Source organism: Heptranchias perlo, chromosome 4 (genome assembly GCF_035084215.1).
Source record: "Heptranchias perlo isolate sHepPer1 chromosome 4, sHepPer1.hap1, whole genome shotgun sequence".
NCBI classification, from domain to species: domain Eukaryota; kingdom Metazoa; phylum Chordata; class Chondrichthyes; order Hexanchiformes; family Hexanchidae; genus Heptranchias; species Heptranchias perlo.
The window spans coordinates 40,839,456-40,862,855 of NC_090328.1; the positions used below are offsets into that span (position 1 = coordinate 40,839,456).

Genomic DNA, 23,400 nt, shown 5'->3' on the forward strand with positions numbered 1-23,400 from the left:
CTTTACATGATTCCAGCGTTCATTATCTACGCCTGCACAAACTCCTATACCAAGATGGCGTCTGGTGCACATAACGCAGGAAACATGCGTGCGCATCCAAGACGCCATCTTAGATTTCGGAGAGGCCATGTAGCGCTGAAACAACGCGCGCTACACGGCCCAATTTAGCGCCCAGGATCTTTGTATGCTCTGGCTGGAAAGTTATCTAACACAAAGAATACCAGATACATCTAAACCATCAGCAATTGCAGTAGACTAAGTGCTTAAGGGTCTTTGATACTTAACATATATCCAGTTAAAATTACTTGATTTTACTAATAATAAAGCAGTCTATAAGCAAGTATATTTTTTTCCAATTGGTGTATTTTTTACCAGAACCGTATGCCTGTAATAGGGAAAGGTGATATTACGATAGCATATACTGCAGTCTCCAATCCTCCCAAAAGTATCTCTCAATATGTACACTAATCCTCATGTAAGTCTCACATTGAATCAATGAAATAAAATGTTTTACTAATTTAAAAACTTGGAATCACCGCAGCATCTCGCAGCTTATTTTACAGATTCCAATACATCGCTCTGCAAACATTAACAAAAATTAAAAACTTCCAAATTTTACAAGTACACAATGGGGTAAATTTTTGTCTTCACAATATGGGCAGTAATCTGATGGAGCAGATCACCCGCCCATTATAGAACCCACCCAATTTTTACTCCATGCATTTCTACGGAATGAAAATCGTACAGGTTCTATTACAGGCGTGCAATCCGCTTTGCAAGATTGCTGCAGGTGCGGAGGCTAAAATTTACCCCTATCATTATCTTGTATATATCAAGGGAAGCACTTTACATTGATAATAAAAAAATGACTAACTCTCTTAAATTAAACAGTAATAGAGATGCAGTCCATGCACATTCTGCTATAGTTTATTGAACAAATGTGCAGTGGCAATTTTACTTATGAAACTCTGTCCTCTGTTTCAAAAGCCAACATTCACTGATAGATGATGTGGCTGTAACATCAATATAAAACAGTGTTCTGCGTCTATTTGCCATTTTAGATATCCAGGGCTAGATTATCCGGTTGTACCATCCAATTTTTATCAGGTGATGGATGCAGGAACACAGAATTGTTGGAAATTGCATTAACGTTATTGGAGTCTTTCGATTTGTCCTAAAATCTCTTGAGCATTTAGCAACACCAAGGCTGATTTCATAAGACATCTATCCTTGGGACAATTATTTCTGGTTGCACACTGTAATCAACCATCTACTATGCATACAAAATAAAAAATACCTGCCACAAATGCTAGAGTCCAATGCTGCTGAAAATAACATTCTAACTCAGAGTAAAGTTCAAAGAGAGTCAAACAGTTTTTAGATAACAGTGAAACAAATGCTAGTTTCTTTCTTGCAATATCTGTTGTTAATAGTATTGTTGGACTGCCAGTATAAGAAAGCTACTTTATTCAAACTTTTAGGCTGCACTTATACAATAACTGTAGTGTCAGTGTGAAGCTGTTTGCTTCACATTAATGTTGTAAAGATAAATTTTGCAAGGCCCTGTGCCATAACCAGAACTTCACACACAAGCCAGGGCACACTGGAAAATCATGGGCTCACTGTCTGATTTTTTCCAATATGTATTGGCTGCATGTGAGAACCCACTGGTAGTGTGGGACCGTGCAGAATTTACCTTGTAGGTGGTGTGGCACAGTGCAAAATTTTTCCTGTACTATAAATTCGGAGTCAAGGCATGGAGGTCAGGTCAGGCCCTGACTTTGGGGGGTGGATTTTCCCTCCGGGCAGACAGTGTGAAGGAGGTTAGTGGCAGAGATGCAGCTGTTAATGAATGAATTGGAATTTGAGCCATGGGAGTGGATGATTGCAGACCATGACACTTCTTATGGGGGAGGCAGCCACAATTTCTGCTCAGCCTTGGGTGGGGGGGGGGGGGGGGGTTGGAGGAGGGGGGGTAGTCTAGGCCAGAAGGGGAGGTTTTGGTATCAGCTGGAGGGTTTTCTTTAATGCTCATTTCAATCAAATTCTGGTAAATCCACTACTTCTTCAAAATAAAAACGTTCATTGGTGGTAGCCACAAACTTGATCATCAGGGTAGGTGGGGAGTCAATTGAAGCTGAAATTATGCTGATTGTGGGAGCCAGAGCACAGGAGGGAAAGCTTGCTCAACTTTGGGTTGTTGAATTACTTCAGATGATGTCCCCTTGTTGCCAATCTGTGATGTTACGTTATGTTGACAGCACTAGATACTGGTGCAATACCTTGGAATTCTGAGACCACTCACCATTTTTAACACATTATAGATGTAAACTAGGCACCTTAGGGGTAATTTTGACTTTCAGCAATAGTGTAAAATGGGCAATATCGGATCAACCGCCCATTATACATCCCTCCCGATTTTTATTTACCTTGAAGTCATGAGGAAGATAAGATATGATACAGCAATTTACCCGAATGGCAGAAGTATTAAGAATAAAATGCTGGAATAGGAAGCATAGCAGAAGGGAAATCTGGTGTTGTAGGTATTGTAGAAACATGATTCACCCAGAATCTGGGAGTGAATTTAATATGCAGGAGTAAAGGCTGTTTGGGACAGTTAGAGATGATAATTGGGAGTAGGGGTAATTCTATATGTGAAGGATAATGGAGATGTTAAGGATATTGAAACGAGGTACAGTTTACGAAAGCATTCCCGGCAGAGCTTTGCATATCTGGAAATCTGCCAAAAAGGTCAGCACACCTATATGATTTTCTGTCTTAAATGGAATGTTGTATGGAATGTGCTAATCTCCATACCTGAATGTCTGATTTTGCTTCTGACATGGAAAGCTCTGCACCAGATATGCTTATTTGAAAAATCTATCCATTAATTTTGGAGAAAGAAAAAAATGAAAGCCTAACTAGAGCTAAAAAGCAGGTAGAGGACTGGATAAACAATATGGATCCGTGGCCTCATCACAGACCACAGATGGATCCTAGGCTCTTCCTGGTCTGTATACGTCAGTACCACATAATGCATTTATACATGTCCTACAGTTCACACTCCAAGTTGCATAACCTGTTTACATGTACAAAGTCATTATTGAAGAACTGGATCATGTTCTTTATCAATTTTCCTATCTCCAGTGAAAATATATTTGGGCCAATTTTTCTGTGGCCCATGCCGGACACTAGTCAGGTACAGTGCACTTGACCAGACCTTAACCTATCTGGATTTGCAGGTTTAGGTTATTTGCACGGACCTGATATGCTCCCGGGACAGGCCTACCACCTAGCACCTGGAAACAAGCAGGAAAGCCCAATGCTGCTGCATACCTGAGAGGCTTAATGTAGTCACCAAGTCACATAGGTTGATGTCATTAGTAATTTATTAATCGTCTATCTGTAAAAGTTGTGCTACAGATGTTGCAATTAAGGAAATATAATGAAGAATCATTTATTTCCCTAATCTACTAACATTACTGAAAATTAATTTCTCCTTCCTTTGTAGAATATTTATTTTATCAATGTTGGTGCATGTACCAGGGAGGAGGGGGTGGGGGGAGACGAGAGAGAGAGAGAGGGAGAGAGAGAAAATAAATAAATAGTAGATATACGAAGCTGTCATTCAATTGCTGCATTCAGATTATATCATAAAGCAAGAGAATAAAACCCCAAATAAAAGCTTTTCAACATGATACTGCTTCAATTATATATAGGGCATCATTTTAGCACCCGCTATCGGGTGCGTTCCTGGCGGGGGGGCTCCGCAAATCAGGGAATCCCGGAGCGGGACCGGAGCCCGGCTCCAACCCGCCCACTTCCGGGTTCCCCACTGACGCGCCAGCGTGCGCGCGCAGCCCCCGCTGGTGGGAATCCCGCAGGCAATTAAAGCCAGCAGGATGCCACTTGAAGCTATTTATTTTGCTTGTTCAGGTCATTAACTGACCTGATTAAGGGATTATGTGAGGAGGGGTGGGATTTTATAGAAAACTGGGACTGTTTCCCATACTGGGGGAAACACTCCCAGTTCAAATGGACGTGTTGCAGCTGTCAGCCTGTGGCAGCTGCAAAGGTCCATTTGACAGGGGGGGGGGGGAGACCCTCACTCATTGCAGAAGGCCACTCTGTCACTTGGGACAAAGTTTGGCCTCCACCACCCTCCTCCTGACAAGAAAATTCACCAACTTGCACACTTACCCCGGGGTCCAGAGGCATGTCCCTACCTTGCGGACCCCCTCAGATGTACATCTTCCGGATGGGGGCCGCCGTAGCTGCAGTCATGACCTCCTCGGAGGGCGAACAGCATCACCAGCCTCACCATCCACGCCGTCCACCTCTGACACGTGGAGCTCCACAACAGAGTGCTGTGACACATCCACCTGTACAGCAGGAGGGAGGGCTACTGCAGAGAGAGATGCGTCGCAGAGGGCACTACCCTCGCTACAGGGTCCACAGACCGAGGCTCAGCTTCCTGGACCTCTCTGAGGAGCAGTGCACACGGAGGCTCAGAGTCACTCGACATGTATTCGTGGACATCTGCAGCCTCCTTCATGCCGAGCTGCTCCCGGCTGGCCCGAGCACCATCTTCTTACCTGTCGCTGTCAAAGTCACCATTGCCCTCAACAACTTCTCCTCCGCATTCTTCCAGGGTGCCACCGGGGACATCGCCGACGTCTCTCAGCCGTCTGCACAAAAGAGCCCTGCAAATACACCTACACCCACTCTGCAGTGACACAATGGGTGGCATCAGTTGTGGGTCTTCATAGTGATCCTCAAGAAAGGGCATTATTGCACAAACCAGACAAGATTCGCAAAGGCGTGGCAGTAGTGGTGCCAATATAATATGTGATGTGAGTTGGTCAGAAATTCAATATAAGTAACAACCGTGACAAACCCTCAAACACCCTTGTGCATCCCCTGCATGCTCACGACACGTTTGCCTTATGCTGCCTACTGCACATATGTGATGCATGCCCTGTGGCTGCAGCACAGGTAGTGGCAGGTTGAGTGAGGCTGACCGTGAAAGAGATGCACGAGAGGGTGAGTATGAGATGGAGCCATGAGATTGTATGAGGATTGGGTTGAATGGTAGTGGCGGGATGAGTGCTGGCAAGGTGAGTAAGTGCAGGTAAGATGAGGATGAGGTTTGAGTGGGTGTGAGGGGTGATGTGACAGAGTAGTGTTGGCAGTGCAGAAGGAGATGTGGGGTGGGGGCGGTGATGTGGCAGACGGAGGGGAGGGGAATGAGTAAGTGTACTCACTTCGGCTGACCAACTTAGGTCATTGCAGCGCCTCCTGCACTGTATGCAGGTGGGCGATATGTTGGTGGTGCAGGTGACCTCCTCTGCCACCTCGAGCCAGGCCTTCTTGGTGGCAGAGGCAGGCCGCTTCCTCCCGCCCGCCGGGGGGAAGATCTCTGTCCTCCCCCTCCTCCTCACCCCATCTATTGATACCTGGAGTGAGGCATCATTAAACTGCGAGCAGCCTTCCCCCAGGGCTGCTCCATGCTGTAATTTTTTCTATTTTTTGCAGCATCTGTCAGTGGAGGACTGCCCCTTTAAATAGAGCTCCTCCAGCTGACAGATCTTACTACGCATGCGCAGCCCACCCGACGCGCAGATCAGCAGTGGGGAACCCGGAAGACAAGGTAAGTGGATCCACTTGGGCTGCGATCGCGCGGGTGGCTGACTAATTTCACCGGGCGCGTTACCCACGCGCCCAATAGCCCTCCCGCCACGAACCCGCAGCCCTGCTAACATCGAGCCCATAGTGTTTTATTCAGTTTTTAGTCAATTTACTAAGGCAGCAATATCTATCAGTATCGACTCTTCCCTGTCCTCAAGGTGCACTAACATTAACACAGGATTTCTTTTTCTTTTTCCCCCTCAATATGCCTTCAGATTCTTCACCTCACCATCTCCCCTCGAAGGCTGTGGTAGTAGCTATCCAGTACCTTTTTCAAATGAACAAGGATAGCTAGTTTTAGACTGGACAGCATGAGCAGGTACTTGACCACTGGAACATACCTAAGCTCAATCCTGTTTTTATCCAGTGCATACAGTACATATTTGCAACAGGGATCAGAAGCTGAAACTTTTGGTCAAATTTCATCCACCCCCTAACCTGAGGACACTAACTGTAGCATCCCCAGTGCTCTCATTGAAAATAACTAATGTGATCTCATTATTGCAGCTTTATTGAGGAATAGCCTGCAATCAATTACTGAGGAATTCCATGCATCTTTAATTGGCAATCTGCTACTGAAAAGACTTGTTTACAAGATGCTGTAAACCTTCAGGCCGAATTATGACCATTTCATCCAAATTCTACAGCCCAAATCTCACCACCATGCTCACCACCCCACAAAAAAATCAGTAAGAACACTTGAACTGAAATGCATACCAAATTTTTTTTTTTCTTTTTAAAAATTATTATAACACAAATCAAATCCTAGAGAGTAAATAAAGCTAAATCCAAAAGATTAAGTGAAAGTTTAGTCTCTGGTTGCAAATGAAATATGTTAAAGTGCTCAAGCTTTGCTGTCACAAAATATGACATCATCTTGAATGAATTGCAGTATTGGGTCTCTCTCCCAGGTATCTACCCTTCCATATAAAATGCAATTATTCAGATCAATTTCAAAATAGAGACAGTTAAATTAGAAATGTACTAAAGCAAAGCTCTCATAAAAACAGTATCCTCCCTGCCACATACACAATATACTTTCATACATTGCAATTTATATGGATCGAGTTTTGTGTTATTTTTGTCCAAAAATATGACTTACGCACTGAACAACATATTGAGAAAACCAAAATGAGATGGTGTTTATAAACTGTCAAGAGTCCTGTGCACTCTAATGTTTATGCCCTGAGGTTACAATAACACATGGTCCATCACCATTTACTGTGAGTTACTGCAACTTAAGTGATTAAAGGCATGCAGGTTCAAGACCCCACAAAACTATCATCCTTATTATAGGAATTATGACAAATAAAAGATTTATTTGTGCCAGAAACAGTGTGCTTATTAATAAAATTGTCACCAACTTTTTCTGAGCAAAAAACGCAAGTAAGAAAATAAATCAGGTAATGGGTGTTGAAAGGGGTTAGCACACTATTCTTTCATGTCCGATTCTGGGTTTGAGTCCGGCTCAAACCGATGGAATCTTCTCTGTTGGCTGTAAAGGTCCTACATGAAATTAATTTGGGCAATCTTAATCCAGCGTTCACATCACAAACTTGGTCAGAATTCAGAACAAATTACTAATCACATTCAAAGAGGCCACAGGATAGCTGATGTGGGAAATGGACAATTTTACACGGTGTAGTAGGAGTTGCACTTTAGAGGTTGGAGTGATGCTGCATTGTTGGGCAGTGTAGCCTTAGTCTGAAGTTGGTTGAGCTACACCTGACCTGAAAGCGCTTGTTGGTGACAAATGAGGGGACACATCATGCAAGCCAGCTGCCTGATCCCTCCGGCTAGAGCCTTGGTCCAATTTGAGGGCCAGGCCTTCTTACCATGAGACATAAGTCTCGCCCTGAACAGGAGTCTCGCTGCAGCTCACCAACTCCGGGCCAGCGCAATATTGGGCGGCCCAGAGACTGACCCAGCCAGTAAAAAGGCAGATCTAAGAGGGTGGTCGCAGAATGGAGGAGCCCTGGCTAACAGTGGGACAAATTATTTTTGTGGAACCGCCCAGCAGTAGGCTCGAGTTAAAATTGCGGCAGAGCAAGAACGGGCCAATAAGTCGACTACCTCGATATTAACTATGCTACTGCCCCGTTTCTGCCAGGTGGAGGGAGTTAAAATCGCCCTATGATGACCAAACAGAAAAATGTTCCATTCCCCAGCACTAATGTCTCTCACTTTGAAGAAAGCAAAGATTCACAGGGGAACAAAACATTAAGGGCCCGATATTAGGAGGGAGGCGAATTGACAGCGGGGGGTTGACTGGGCGCGTGGGGTTCCAGGTTTCCCGTTCCAGACCTGCGCAGCGGACGCACTGCGCACCCGCATCACAGGCAACAGGAGGAGCCCTATTTAAAGGGGCAGTCCTCCAATGCTCTTCCTGCAGCAAAGAACCATTTTGGGAGCATGGAGCAGGCCAGAGGCAAGGCTGCTCCAAGGTTCTCTGACTCCTCACTCCAGGTGCTGCTCGATGGGGTGAGGAGTAGGAGGGAAATTTTTTTCCCATCTTATGGGAGGAGTGGCCTCCCTCTGCCACCAAGAAGGCCAGGCTGGAGGTGGCTGAGGAGGTCAGCAGCAGCAGCAGCAGCAGCAGCAGCAATGTGTGCCGAACCTGGGTCCAGTGCAGGAAGCGCTTTAATGACCTAACCAGGTCAGCCAAAGTGAGTATACTTTCGCATTCTCCCACACGCCGTCTTCCACATCACCTCCACCACCACACAACTCCTTCTGCACTGCCACCACAACGCTCTCGCATCACTCCTCACATCCATTCAACCATCATCCTCACCTTGCCTGCCCTTACTCACCGCCCCAGTTCCCATTCAAACACTACCTTACAACCCAATCCTCATACAATCTCATGGCTATGTCTCACACGCACCCGCCTATGCATCTCCCTCACGGTCACCCCCACCCACACCAGTGCATGCAGTGGGTCTCTATGCAACCATCAACTCAATCACGCCTCTCTGTATTTTGCCTTGATAGGAGAAGAGATGTCAGAATGCCCGGGAAAGGGCAAGGACCGGAGGGGGCCCGCCACACCAGGTTGTCCTAACAGACACGGAGCAGCAGGCATTGGAACTAAGCCGGACGCTGGAGTGCCTGTCCGTGGCGGATGCCGAGACTAGGAGCGCACAAACTGCTGGTTACAGAAATCTAACAATCAGCACTCATGATAGTGAATGATCTTAGCATCACTTGGCATCTGCAGCACCTTAACATCTGTCCACGTGCTTAATATTGCTTTATGTTCTCTTGCAGGGCCATCTGCGACCGCCATGACTGCGGAGGGTGATTCCTCAGAGGACCTGCCGGCCTCTGAGGGTGCATCGTCACATCTGAGCCAGCCATCCACCAGCGCAGATACACACACCTCGGTGGGTCCCCATCCTCACTTTGTTGGGCTTGCACATGGTGAGTCACCACGCACATGTGAGCACAAGCAGACCCTGGTGGCAGGGGCAACCGTGGAGAGTCCGCGTTGGTGGGAGCACTCTTCTCCAGGCTCTGCTCAGCTGGACCCAGATGCTGAACCCTGGGGGCCAGCCATGAAAAGGAGAGTCATCGAGGGCCAGCAGCACATTTGCGAGGTGCTGGAACAGGTGCCACGTGCACTCTCCACAATCGCGCAGAGGATGGAGGAGTACAGGAGGGTATCTCCGAGATACTGTCACAGGGACGTGAAGGCATCTCTGAGATAGTGTCGCGGGTAGGTGCGGGAATGTCTGCGATGGAGGAAAGGCTAGCCTCCATCGAGCTTCAAGCACGGCTCAACAATGAGTCCATTCAGGCCCTGACAACAGCCGTTCGGATTCAGGGTGAGCAACATTCTGCCGCCTTAAACAGGCTGAATGATACATTACAACTGGCCTTACAAGGCTTCACAGAAGTCCTCCAAACTGTCATCCAGCAGGGTGGAAGGAGTGATGTGGGCCTGGGCCAGGAGAGGGATGATGGTGAAAGGGGACATGGAAGTGGGGACGCCACTCAAAGCGCTTCTACGTCTCACCTGTTACCCCCCTCTCAACCAGTACCGGCAATGCTGCCTCCTCTCCAACTGGCCTAGACTGCCCCTGCACAGGTGTAGGTGGAGCAGTCTTTGGAGGGGTCCTCAAGGGCACCGAAACCCAGTGGGCATCCGCACAATGCATCTCATCAGTCAGGGCATGGACAAGAGCAACCTGCCACCATCTCCACTGAAGCCACAGGGATAGCACCATGTAGGGGTTCCCATAAACACAAGGCTAAGCTTTTGTGAGTACAAAGGGGATGCACAAGGGTGTATGACAGAATGTCATGTTTTTGATTTAGTTTCATTTGTTTTGCAAAGCACATGAAAATTTGTTATCACCACTACTGCCACGTCTTTGAAAATCTTGTCTGCTTTGTGCAATAATTCCCTTTCCTGAGGATCACCATGAAGACTGACACCTGATGCCACCCATTGTGTCACTGCAGAGTGGGTGTAGGTGTATTTGCAGGGCTCTTTTGTGCAGATGATTGAGAGATGCCGGCGATGTCCCTGGCAATGTCCCCGGTGGCACCCTGGAAGGATCTGGAGGAGAAGTTGTTGAGGGCAGTGGTGACTTTGACGGCGACAGGTAAGAAGATGGTGCTCGGGCCAGCTGGGAGCAGCTCGGCATCAAGGAGGCTGCAGATGTCCACGACTACATGTCGAGTGACTCTGAGCCTCCATGTGCACTGCTCCTCAGAGAGGTCCAGGAAGCTGAGCCTCAGTCTGTGAACCCTGTGGCGAGGGTAGTGCCTTCTGCGACGCATCTCTCTCTGTGGTTGCCCTCCCTCCTGCTGTGCAGGTGGATATGTCACAGTACTGTGTTGTGGAGCTCCACGTGTCAGAGGTGGAAGGCGTAGCCGGCGAGGCTGGTGATGCTGTTCGTCCTCTGAGGAGGTCATGACTACAGCTATGGCGGCCCCCATCCAGAAGATGTACATTTAAGGGGGTCCGCAAGGTAGGTAAATGTGTCGGCACACCGGGGTTGAGGTTGCAAGTTGGTGAATTTTAGTGTTAGGAGGAGGGTGGTGGAGGCCAAACTTTGTCCAAAGTGACAGAGTGGCCTCCTGCAATGAGTGAGGGTCTCCCTCCCACTTGTCAAATGGACCTTTGCAGCTCCCACTGGCTGGTGGCTGCAACACGTCTGTTTCAACTGGAAGTGTTTCCCCCAGTACGGGAAACACGCTCAGTTGACATGAAAATCCCACCCCTCCTAAAATATCCTCCCAATCAGGTCTGCAAACGACCTGAACTACCAAAATAATTGCCTTAAGTGGGATCCCACCGCTTTAATTGCCGGTGGAGTCCCGCATGCGGGTGCTGCGCGCGCATCTAAGCGGTCATTGGGGAACCCGGAAGTGGGCGGGTTGGAACTGGGCTCCAGACCTGCCCCGAGAAACCCAAATTTTTGGAGCCGCCGCCCCGCCACGAACGCACCCGTTCGGCTATCCTAAAATCGACCCCTAAGACTGTATGAATCTTGAAAGGATAAAAAGACATTAAAAGAGTGATCTAATTGCTTGTTTTACTAGCAACAGCAATGTACAGCGTATGAGCTGCAAAAGTAGTTAAAGGATTCATTTCTGGAGTCCGGATACTTCTTGTTTTCTATCAACGTAAAGAACTTCTCAGCTTAGCTGAAAGGTCTGATGCTGAGAATGTCTTTTTATTGGTAACATTATAACCCTTTAGAAAGTACTTTGTAAACAGGAACTATCGACCAATTCTTTGGCAAGCTGCATAGGTCATGTGGTACTGTGTGACCAATCAGAAGATGAAAACCCACCAAGGCTCGGACCTAACCTCGTTTTAAACTTGTCAGTGTAAAATTCAACAACTGAAGCCTAATAGTGAGGTTCACTTGCAAATTGTTTGCCACACATATAATGAGTCCATAATATTTTTGAACAGTTATTTCTGAGATATTGAGGTAAGAGATATAGTTGTTGATTCAGTATAATGGAAGCAATTTATAAAGCACAGTACCTGATGAGCCATATGTACCTCTGCATTTTATTTGTCATTTACCACTGTCACATTTAAATTGGATTATGTCTTCTGTCAAAATGACAAAGAACATGAAAAATTCTACCTTTTTAACATTTTCTTCTTCCCAGTCCACCTAATCTTAAATACAGTTTTAACTTGTATAACATAACAATTTCCTTAAATTATGCTACTATTTTTTGCATGGGACCTACTCTATTAGGGCAAATAAAAGGCTCTCTGGTTTTATAAATAGAAAGTTGACAGGAGCTGTGAATAAGGTTTTCCTTTTTTAAAATCAATGCACCAAGACCAGAGCTAGCACATAACATGCCAGTAATTGAAAAGAGCATACTTTCCAAGGCTGTAGTTAAAACTACAGTGTTCTGCCAAAGGAAATGGTTCCATCAATGCAGTCTGCCAACATACAGTAGGCATTAGCAATAAAATACTAATTTAAATAAAACTCAAAATGGATTCTGGATTTTCCATTAACCAGAAAAAGCAAATTCTCTAAAGTGCCTTTAACAGAGACAAAATATGTTGCTCAAAAGATTGTTTCATGTGACTTTACTTGTTATGGAATTTTAAAGCTAAGTAATAACAACTACAGAGAGTCTTCTGTTTTTAAAAACAAATGAAGAACAAAGACGACTTTTCATGTTTCCTACTGAAAACCAGTGGACACAAGAGTAGTTGAAATGCTTACATTCTCTGAACATGACATCACAGCAGACAGTGAAATCCCCTGATGACCCTTCCCTCCCACCCCCCATTTTGTGTGTCCTTTGACACTTCAGGCAATAAACGTAGCTTTAAAACATTAAGCACTCATATGACGATTGTACATGAACACTAGATTTTATAAAAAGTTACTATTTTCCAATTAAAATAAACAATAACATGTAATGAGAAACAATACACTAAAGATCAACTTTGATTGTGTTTTCAGGGATTGCACTAGTTTCTAGGTAACTTTCTATTATGGCTTACTGTGGGCTGATGCCAAATACATAAAACAATTTTATAGTTGCAGATGGTGCTTTGTGCTTGCGCAAAACAAGAGATTATCTGCACCTTGTGGCATTGTAAATCTCTTCAATGTAAAAGCATTGCCAAATGTCAAAGGCTGACATAGCCTTTATCATTTTTAACCAAAAAAATGTAATGTGAACTAAAAATGTAACATATTTGTTAAGCCAATATTTGTTAACAAAACACACTCTTGTAAACCTATTGTTTTCATTGGCTGGTGTTCATAATTCATTTCTATGGCGCTTTTTATAATCCATGGTGCAGAGCTGTAGACAATACATGTGAACTTTTGTAGCAAAGGCAAGAAAGCACCACCCACAGTTTACAGACTAGGCACAAATACAGATCAACAATGTGAACTTTCAATAGTTTTTCTGTGTGGAAAATGATCCAAATCCTATAGTTCCACTATTTGTCTTATATTTTAAACTTTAAATTGTACTACGGGTAGAATCATAGAATCATGGAATGGTTACAGCACAGAAGGAGGCCATTCGGCCCATCAAGCCCGTGCTGGCTGTTTGTAAGAGCAATCCAGTTAGTCCCATTACTCCATTCTTTCCCCATAGCCCTGCAAATTTTTTCCCTTCAAGTATTTATTCAATTGCTTTTTGAAAGCCACGATTGAATCTGCTTTCATCACCCTTCCAGGCATTTCAGTTCACAACTACTTGCTGCATAAAAAGGTTTTTCCTCATATCGCCTTTGGTTCTTTTTCAATCACCTTAAATCTGTGCCCTTTGGTTCTCAACCCTACCACCAAAGGGAACAGTTTCTCTTTATTTACTTTATCTAAACCCTTCATGATTTTGAACACTTCTATCAAATCTCCTCTTAACCTTCTCTGCTCTAAGGAGAACAACCTCAGCTTCTCCAGTCTCTCCACACAATTGAAGTCCCTCATCCCTGGAACCATTCTAGTAAATCTTTTCTGCACCCTCTCTAAGGTATTTATTCCGTACTTTTTTTCCTCAGTTTTTTCTCCCTTCTGGTCATCCCAGTACACATATCAGATGTGGCCAAGAAGACAAATATGCAACTTGCTCTTTGGTCTCTACCAATGCTGTTCTGGACAACTTATGAGGAGACATGTGAAAATAGCCCAGGGACAGCTGTCTTGCCAACTTTCCCACCCTCCCACCCTTTGGAGAGATGCCCAGACTCGTCAATATCTTGGAAATACTGAAAGTGAGATTTATGATCAAAAAGAATGAGACAGAGTACAAACTTGCTTAAGCATATGCAGTAGTGCTCATTTTTCAGAGTGAGATACATCAAAATCAGCCATATTTTTCAATCAAAATGACTGAGTCTCATTAGAAATGAGTAACAATTGACAGCTCCAGGACAGTCCTTCATTGAATAGTTTCTGATATGACTGAGATTAGTAACTTAGCAGAGTGGAGTACAAACACTCAGCCCACTACTCTGGTGCTGTGCATTTGTGTTCTGATATGCTGTGCTTCTGTGCTGCAAATGTCTCAGTATTCTGAAGCATAGAATAAGTCAAACTCTAACTTCACACATTTCATTTAAAAAAAAACCTTGCTACAAATAAAAATGACACAATTTCAGATGAATTAAGTGTTAGACAATTTAACAGTTGACGTACCTGCACTGGTGCCTGCACCAGTTGTTGTGAGGTCCCCACCCAAGAGGCCACCTAAAATTGAAAGCATAGGTTCTGATTAGGAACAATGACAGGAAAACATATTTCACAGCAGACCTAGGCTAAATATCATGAGTAGAAAAACACTTATAATATAAAACCACAGTCAACATAGGGAAGATTTCCTTTGTGTATTATGTGTAACAGTCATAAGTCTGTTCCTATTAAAAGGGGCTTATGAGTTTGTAACACAGCACACTGAAGAAATCTTCCTCTGATATTAGATAGTTCGATATTTTATGATGTTCAAGGTAGACAATGGTCCAGTCAAATATAAATCTGTAATATCCTTGCAGTCATATGGCCAATATCTTGTATTTGTTAACCTCACAACATTCTGTAATATGCAATCACTGACATCCTTCTATAAAGATTTCAGAGAGCTATGAGCACCAGTCACTCATTTGAAATTTACAACTTTCCTAAATAAAAATAGTAAATTTAACAATTTCCATATTAACAAAAACAGAACAGTGCAGAATTTAAGACTCTACTGTCAGAGGTTATGATATCAAGTTAATCCCTCAGGGGATGTTACTGCCTTGTAACTCCCTATCTATCCATTATTCAAATGTAAGGAATCTTACAACACCAGGTTATAGTCCAACAGTTTTATTTGAAAATCACAAGCTTTCGGAGGCTTTCTCCTTCGTCAGGTGAGTGACCTGACGAAGGAGAAAGCCTCCGAAAGCTTGTGATTTTCAAATAAAACAGTTGGACTATAACCTGGTGTTGTAAGATTCCTTACATTTGTCCACCCCAGTCCATCACCGGCATCTCTACATCATATCCATTATTCAAGACAAGAATGAATTTTCCTATTGAAAACAATGGGAGCACTAGAGGGCAGCAAAGCAGTTTATGTGACACATCTGTGCGCACTGGTAAACAACAGAAGCATGTGAAGGCAGATAAACTGCAGATTGATATGCCTTCTCTGAGCAGAGTGAATTTTTCAGTTGCTCACATTTTCCATTGTTTTCAAGTACTAGTAGTTCATCCAGTGCCACTGCTTCACATGACAAATAAACCAGATTTCTTTTAACGACTGGAGTACAATCATTTCATATAAAAAAAAATCAAACTCATGGGGTAATTTTAACCTAAGCCGCCCAGTGGGAAACTCACGGATCAGATCGGATCGGCTGCCCGTTTTATACCTCTCCCAATTTTACTTTCTATTGAAGATTAAAATGACCTCCTCCATTAAAAATGAGTGGTATGTGTTATGTGACTGAATGGATCATAATGAGTCAGTAAAGTTAGCAAAAAATGCATTTTTTTTTTACCATTAAGGGCTCTCAGATGAAATGTTAAACTATGACTGTCTGTTTGTTCCAGTAGTTCAGGTGGATGTTAAAGATCCCATGGCACCATTTGAATAGCTGGGAGGTTCTCCCACTGTCCTGGCCAACATTCTTTCTACAAGCAACACCTCAATAAAACCAGTTATTCAGCTCATTGCTATTTGTGAGACATTGATGTGTGCAAAATGGAAGCTGTGTTCACCTACAGAAAAACAAAGACTGCAACACACAACAATTCATTGCTTGTGAAGTGCTTTGGTCATTTGCAACAGACATGATAAGCCACTGTATAAGTGCTAATACTTTGTTTTATCCATCCACCTCAGTCTTTCTTTGGTTCCACAATCCACAGACATTTAAAACCAAAGCTGAGTGTAACCTAATCATGACTTCATCATTCATGGGTGTGCCATCATTTCCAATGATAGTGGGAAGGACCCTCCCCAGGTGGGGATTCTCCCCCTGTTGGAACACTGTGCTGGCAGGGGGTGAGGGTCTGCACCATTGGTGCTTTATTGTTCCAACCAGCTCCTGGGTCACTGGAGCCTGTTACACTTTGTCAGTTTTTTATGCTTCCCTTTCACCTGTCGATCCCCCAACCCTTTAGCTATTCACACATTCTCTTATGTCTTGTATATGTCTTTTATTTCTTTGATTTCTCTCATTATGTCTCCAATTGTCTCATGCTTATATCACTGCAATTTAACCATCTCCTGTTTTCCACTTAAGCACCTTACAAGTCATTCTATTTCTTTTCCTATGTGTGTTTTTGTTGACCCCCTTACCCTTTCCCTTCCTCTTGCTCTGTTCCTTTTTAAATTCTATTCATCTGTAATATCTTCCAGTTCTCACAAAGGGTACAAGCCTGAAATGTTAACTTGATGTTGCATGACCTGCTGACTGTTTACAGCATTTTTGTTTTTGTTTCATCATTTATCTCTTCTACACTCTTTTCAACCTTGGTGGTGTTCTGTGCCATCAGCCTTGGCCTTTTACCTAGGTTTCTCAGTAAAATACACCCCCCAATGCTTGCTAGTAAAGGACCATAAATATAACTATGCTCGTTCCAGTAAATTGTCTCTGCTTCTCTTTATATTCACCTTTTTACAAAAGATAGGGAGTACAACTCTTTTTTGTATTTAAGAAGAAATGTGAAGTACATGCATGATGTGCCAAATACAAGCAACATACTTGGAGCTTGTCGCAAGCACAACACTGACCTTCCTTTTACTAGGCAATTACTCAGCATGAAAGTCAGTGAATCTTACCTGCGTTTCCTGCGCTTGGTGGCCGTTGTGTCACTCCAGGAGACATGCTGTTCCTCTGCAGAGAAGGATGAGCCAGTGGCATTAGGTTGTGGTTGACCAGTGAGCTGCCTGGGCTACTGTATACCAGGCTGTTTTGGTTGGACACTGGGATAGAAACTGGCATCTCAAAGTTAGGTGGTGGAACAGCCTATACAACAGAAAAGAGCAGAAAAAGACCAAAATAGGGGAGGAATAGTCAATGTCAAAAATAAGCTTGAATTCAGTTCTGAATTCAATGTAGTGCAGTTTGTAATGATTTGACTTTGCAAAAAACCCCAATATCTAAATTTTTCATTGCAGTTTTATTTTAATAATTTTTAATCCATTTTATACAGATCGGAAAGTGATTTTATCTCATTAAAAGGAAAACATTAATGAAAATATATTACATAAACTGCTCATAAGATGCTTTCAAAAATGTTAGAAAATTTTAAAGAAGATAAACTAAATAGTCGGAGCAATTTAGACAATTGGAATGAACTTCACAAAGAAAAGTTAGCTCTGCATTTTTAAACATTCTGAGTTTAAGTTATAAAGGAAAGAAAATCAGAAATAATCACAGATTTTGAAAAGGAGCTGGATTTAAGTTATAGAAGGTAGGTGAGGGGTAGTTATTACTGATATCAGTTACTGCAGTCTCCATAAACTTGTCTGCTTGTCTTTGGAGGTCGTAAGGATTTATTCAGAGTTTTCTTCCTAATTTGCTTTAGATTTGTTTTCTCTGTGTTTTTTGCCTCTCCCAGGAGATTGCCCAACTTGTTGGGGAGGGAGGGGGATGCATGGCAGTGTTAATGGTACATTTAGGTTGCACTATGTCTGGATAGGACAGGCTGGATAGACCAGTTGGACTTTTCCTGTTCTTTTTTGTATATTCATATTAAGTTGGTGGATTCATGCTATTGCTGTGATTCATGGATATGGGAGGGCACTTCTGAAGACATATGTTGGGTGGGTGGTGAAATTTGGGACCTGGACCTTGTTTTCCTGGGTCTCTACTCCTTTTTCTAGCTGATAAATAATTCCGATGGACGTGGGGTAGATGCTTCATGCATTTGCCATTCCTGTACTGCCATCATAAAAAGAGGTGGGACTGGCGGAATGATGTCACACGCTGGCTCCACCTCACGTACCCTACGCAAAGTGCATCTGAATGATGCAGGTGTATTTGCCTGCCAGGATGACATCTTGTCAGAAATGGGGCCCACAATGGTGCTTTCCTAAAAGCAACTTTAAAGTCATGAATAATTTCTAACGATTCAACAAATCTTCTGCTGGAACAGCCCTCAGCCCACTTTCCCCCATCCCCACCGCTGATGGAGCAGCAAGGAGCCATTCTGAATTTCCTGGCAACCATCAGGGTAGACGCTCAGGGAGCATGGAAAATAGCATGGGCACCCACCTCCTTTAGGAAATGAACCCATCCCTAGAATTTGGGATGGGATCAACATTGGGGCAGACCCAGCAGCCAGAAGTCTGCTACACCTCTGGCAGCAGAATGGGCCTCCAGGAATTTCAAGCTCTGTATGTTTAAGAAGTCTCAATTTTGCAAGTACCATTTCTTTTTTAAAACCAAAGGAACCATCTCGAGGAAAATCTGCTCTATTTGCTCTTTGCACTGAAATTGTAAATGCATGTATATAGAATGTGATTATCTTGTTACATATATCGCACATTTGAGCAGCAGGGTCTCTCTCCTGCACTGCTATTTCCTCTGTATTGCAGTGTAGGAGCTTTGCAGTGTTTGAGAACAGCAAGGATTAATCTGCTTAGTCAGGTCTGATGGCAGTATGTTCTATAATTTATTGCTGCCATTTACCTTACAGTGCTGCCACCACTGGCAACTTTACCTTCATCAGCAGCAGTGCTGTAAGGTAAATGAGGCATCACTACTGCCTCTGGCAGAGCAGAGAATCCCCTCAAAATTGGCTGTTCCCGGCTCAGCCCTGAGGCAGAAAAGTCATTGTTGCAAAGTAAATGGCGGTTGTCAGCAGCACGAGCAGACATTTTTTCCCCGAATATAGGCAGGTCAAGCAGCTTTCACATTGTTGGCTTGTATAGTATTCCCGAGGCATTAAGTTATTTAACACAATTGCAAGTTTCAAACAACTGTCAATATGCATGTGTAGGCACATTTGTGTTGTCACGGTGCTATAAAATCCAATCCATAGTATAGATGAAGTCGTTTCCACACCACTGACAATCAGAAACAGATTGAGTTCTGTATAATACAAATTTGTTATATAAAAAAGACTAAAAATACCTTGAAATAGAATAATGACACCTCCTTCATTAGAGTGCACAGATGCTAATGAAACACACTATTGGACCCCGCTGCTTGGGAACTTATATTATCAGCATATGGTGATTCTTAACAGGTATATTTGTCTAATTTTGCAAAGTAGAGCATTTGGAAAATAGAGACAATCATCAAACTGCACCAAAATTTACTATGTCATTAATTTAAAATTTTTGTCTATACCTCATAATGTACATTGCATTACAAATCGAAATTACTTTAATTCAATGTTTTGCTCTGGTGGATACAGGACAAAATTGAGCCCCCCATGCATTTTGTTCCATCTACAACTTTTCCACAAATTCCTGTTACAGTGCAGGAAAGTTATAAGGTTTTATGATTTTATGTTGTGAGGATTCTTTAATGCTCACATTTCTAGAGACAGAATGAAAGTTGATGGATGCAAAAGAGCACGAATACTACAAATATGGATTACCCATGTCATTAACAACATTATTTGGGATGAAAGAACTGATTGTAACTTTGCAGAAGTCATAATTGCCATCTCGGAAATTCAGGTGTTTAGTAAACTCAAACATTATGAACAAGTCTCGCAGACTTAACTTTAGAATGAACATAACCTTAGAAGAAACAAGGACATTAGTGTGTGACATTATCAAACATAACACAGCACACATGTGCTGTGAGAGGTATTTCTTGAGCGCAGAAGACCTATGAGTAAGAGTAACGGGTTGGATAAACTGTGATGATATTTCATGAGTGCAAGAAGATCAGCAACAGATTATCAATGCTGCAAAGTCCCATGGGAGATTCCAATTCAGTAAATTCACATTCATCCAAGACACAAAGAGAAATGAGGAGTAAGGTTACTGTTCATAATCAAAAGGCAAGGAGGGTGAAACAGATAGTAACACATTGTAGGGATTCCTTAGCTAAAGATGGTGTGTTGGCTCAGTGAGTTGGAGTACAAACATTCAAAATCACAGATCTTTTTCACTAAGGTGAGTTTCTTGATTCCTACTGTATCTTTGTAGGGTGGTACTGAGCAGAGCCCAGGTTCCACTCCACAGGGAATGAAAAGTGGACAGTGTGTCATCACAGGATATGCCCAAATGCATATTGTAGGTTAGTTCAGAGCAGCATAAGCAAAGGCTTGGACCATGCTGCCCCCCCTGCACTCTTGGCTGTCAGCTGTACATAGCCCAGGGAGATCAATGGGAAAAAAAATTGGGGGGGTGGGAAACTACAAGATATTTTTTAAAAATCCTTGTGTTACAGTTTAAATTATTCCCTCTCACTTACTGAGTAAAATCATTCTTTATTCTGTCATCCCAGCTTATCTGTCATCGTGCAGTTTTTGAGAAGTTACCAGTTACAGTTTATTGTTTACCTTTAAGTTAATTTAAATGATTAGCTTCTCTTTACTCTGACCAACTGGATAACTTAATTTATATATTTTATTTTTTTTAATGTAATAATGCAAGCCTTTTATTGTTCATTAATGTGCACGAAAAAGTATTTAAAAGTTACCAATGATTCAACACCATCTCAATGGCTTTCCACATGAATGTGCTGTGGAAATTTTGCAACACATATTTTATAAGAAGTTGCAATCTAACTGAATTTCTTTTGGCTGTGTTGATGTTTTTTTTTGATAGGAGGCTTTGGATTAGAGGCTGTGCCTATAGCCCATTCAGAATACCCACATTAAGTCAGGTCTTCAATAACTCTTTGTTTTTTTTTTACTGACCACGTCTTCTCTAGGATCCACCATTTCAACTTTGCTCAGTTATGTCCTTCCCACCCTTATTTTGTGGTCTACTGGGTGAGGCAATTTGAAATGGTGATACTACGCCATGCGTGTGTGGGCTTTCAGTAGGCTGTCATTTTGATGGTGCCATCCTTCCTGTGTGAGATGACGGCATCCAGTACTGGGATCTGGACGCCCTGCTCTTTTTAACCACGCTGACCACAGTTTGAACTGACAAGCTGAAGCTGGAGACAGTAATATACATTTTATTTATTTTGTGATACCATTCCAATTAACTTTTTCTAAATTAAAACTGAAGCATTTACTTATATATCATGCCCCATATTGAATTAAAGGTCAAAAACAACAAATTTAAATCTTTAGAATAACAGTTGTAGTGATACAGCTGTGTTAGGAAGAAAAAACTATTGTACTTATTTTCATAATCACAAGCATAGTTTAAAAATAAAGGAAAAAATAAAACCCAACTTAGCAGACCACACAGTATTATAAGGTGATCACTATGGTGAGCTCGTTATTCATGCAACAGTAAGCACATGCAGAAGTTATGTTATTTCTCTCAGTTTTCTGGCTCGGCATATGAATGGCTGTGAGTGTTGAGGTTTTGGTTTAGTTGTCAACAAAATAGCTTAGTGTTAAGGCAGGAAAATAAAATGTTCTTGACGGGACGCAAAGCAATTTTTGTAATCCTGTTAAATCACCCCAGCACACAATGTGTTTGAATTTCATCAACAGGATTTCATGCAGACTGACTCTCTACAGCAAGCAGTTAGCTTTAACCCTTTGAGTACAGGTATCAGGTTTAATCTTTAACATAAAGGTTGTATTTTGATATAATATTTGCATTATTTTTAGTATTAAGAAAATATATAGAAACAGCTTGTTTAATAATAAAGAAATGTGATAGCTTTTTCTAAAGGACACTTTTTGTGCAGTTAACCCAAATGATTTTTTAAAAGATAGCTACCATACATTAACTGACAGTCATTGATGTGGTATTGCATGCATGTCGTGCGTGTATTTTACAGAAAGATATACTTTTCACTATAATAATATCAACACATAAAAATGCATTTATGCGTATGTGCATGTTACGAGGTTGCTGTGTGAAATATCTATTTTCCCTACTAACTAAACAAATGCTTGGTAAATTAATCTATGTGGTTAATAGGTTAAGAATAAATGGAAAATATACTCTTCTGGTTGGTATTTGTAACCCCAACAACTTCCTCACATGTACAATAATAATGACCAGGTGGGTGGTGAACAAAGATAAGGAAGTGCAAAACTGTCCCTTCATCAAGGGGACCTGGGTTTGAATCTAGCTCAGAAAAATGGAAAAAAAAGTCTTTCTCCAAAGGATGTTAAGGATCCTAAGTGAATTATATGGTGCCAAATTGCTCTTAAATGAAGTACGAATAACTTAAATGAATACAGTATAACACTGCACTGAAATCTGGCACACTCAGCCCTACTTTGGCTATGTCATCAATACAGGCCATAAAAACACAGGGCTAGAAATTGGGCCGTGTAGCGCCCATTGTTTCGGCGCTACACGGCCTCTTGAAGTAGCTGTGCACACACGTTTTTTAGCGTGATGTGCACTGAACGCCATCTTGGTATAGGAATTAGCGCGTGCGCAAATACCGAACACCAGCAGCATGTAAAATAAGGAGAAAATGGGTACAGTGTGTAACGCTGATTTAAAGCAATAGACACAATTTTGGAACTTAATGCTCTACTCAATGCACAGTCTTAACCGTGACCATCTGAACATGTCTTAGAGTGCCTGGACGACCCCCCGACCAGTGCTATTTAAAGGGACCATGCAGGAGATACAGGCTAGTTGCTAGATTATTGCTTTTGGCTGCTGATGCATTTGTACCTGTTTTTGGAGGTTTCCTATACTTGAATATCAGCACTAGGAGACATAGCCTAAAACTTGAGCCAGGAGGTGCAGGAGTGAAATTAGGAAATGGTTCTACTTGCAAAGGGTGGTAGAAGTTTGGAACGCTCTTCTGCAAATGGCAGTTGATGCTAGCTCAATTGTGAATTCTAAATCTGAGGTTGGTAGATTTCTGTGAACCAAGGATATTAAGGAATATGGGGCTAAGGCGGATATATGGGGTTAGGTCACAGATCAACCATGATCTCACTGAATGGCAGAACAGGCTCGAGTGGCTAAATGCCACTGCCACTTGCTGCCTCCTGTTATGTGCCCCCTTCTCCTGTAAGAAAGCGGGATGTGCCTGTCTTGGTTGAATAGCTGCCAGTGTATGTGACCTGTGAGTTGTGGGTGTGCGGCTTGCAGCAGTGGTAATGTGTGAGGGTGAGAGGAAGCATCTAATTGGAAGAGTTG

General features: G+C 42.7%; 1 protein-coding gene across 11 annotated transcripts in view; it reads right to left on the bottom strand.

Moving 5' to 3' along the window:
- The window catches only part of mef2cb (myocyte enhancer factor 2cb), a 211,589-nt gene that overhangs the window by 31,101 nt on the left and 157,088 nt on the right, over positions 1-23,400 (bottom strand). For all 11 annotated transcript variants that reach the window (XM_067982816.1, XM_067982822.1, XM_067982820.1 and 8 more), the window contains 2 exons: positions 16,975-17,161; positions 14,343-14,393 (listed from right to left, as the gene is read on the bottom strand). In XM_067982816.1, coding sequence (XP_067838917.1) covers positions 14,343-14,393; positions 16,975-17,161 — 238 coding nt within the window. The remainder of the gene's footprint in view (positions 1-14,342; positions 14,394-16,974; positions 17,162-23,400) is intronic.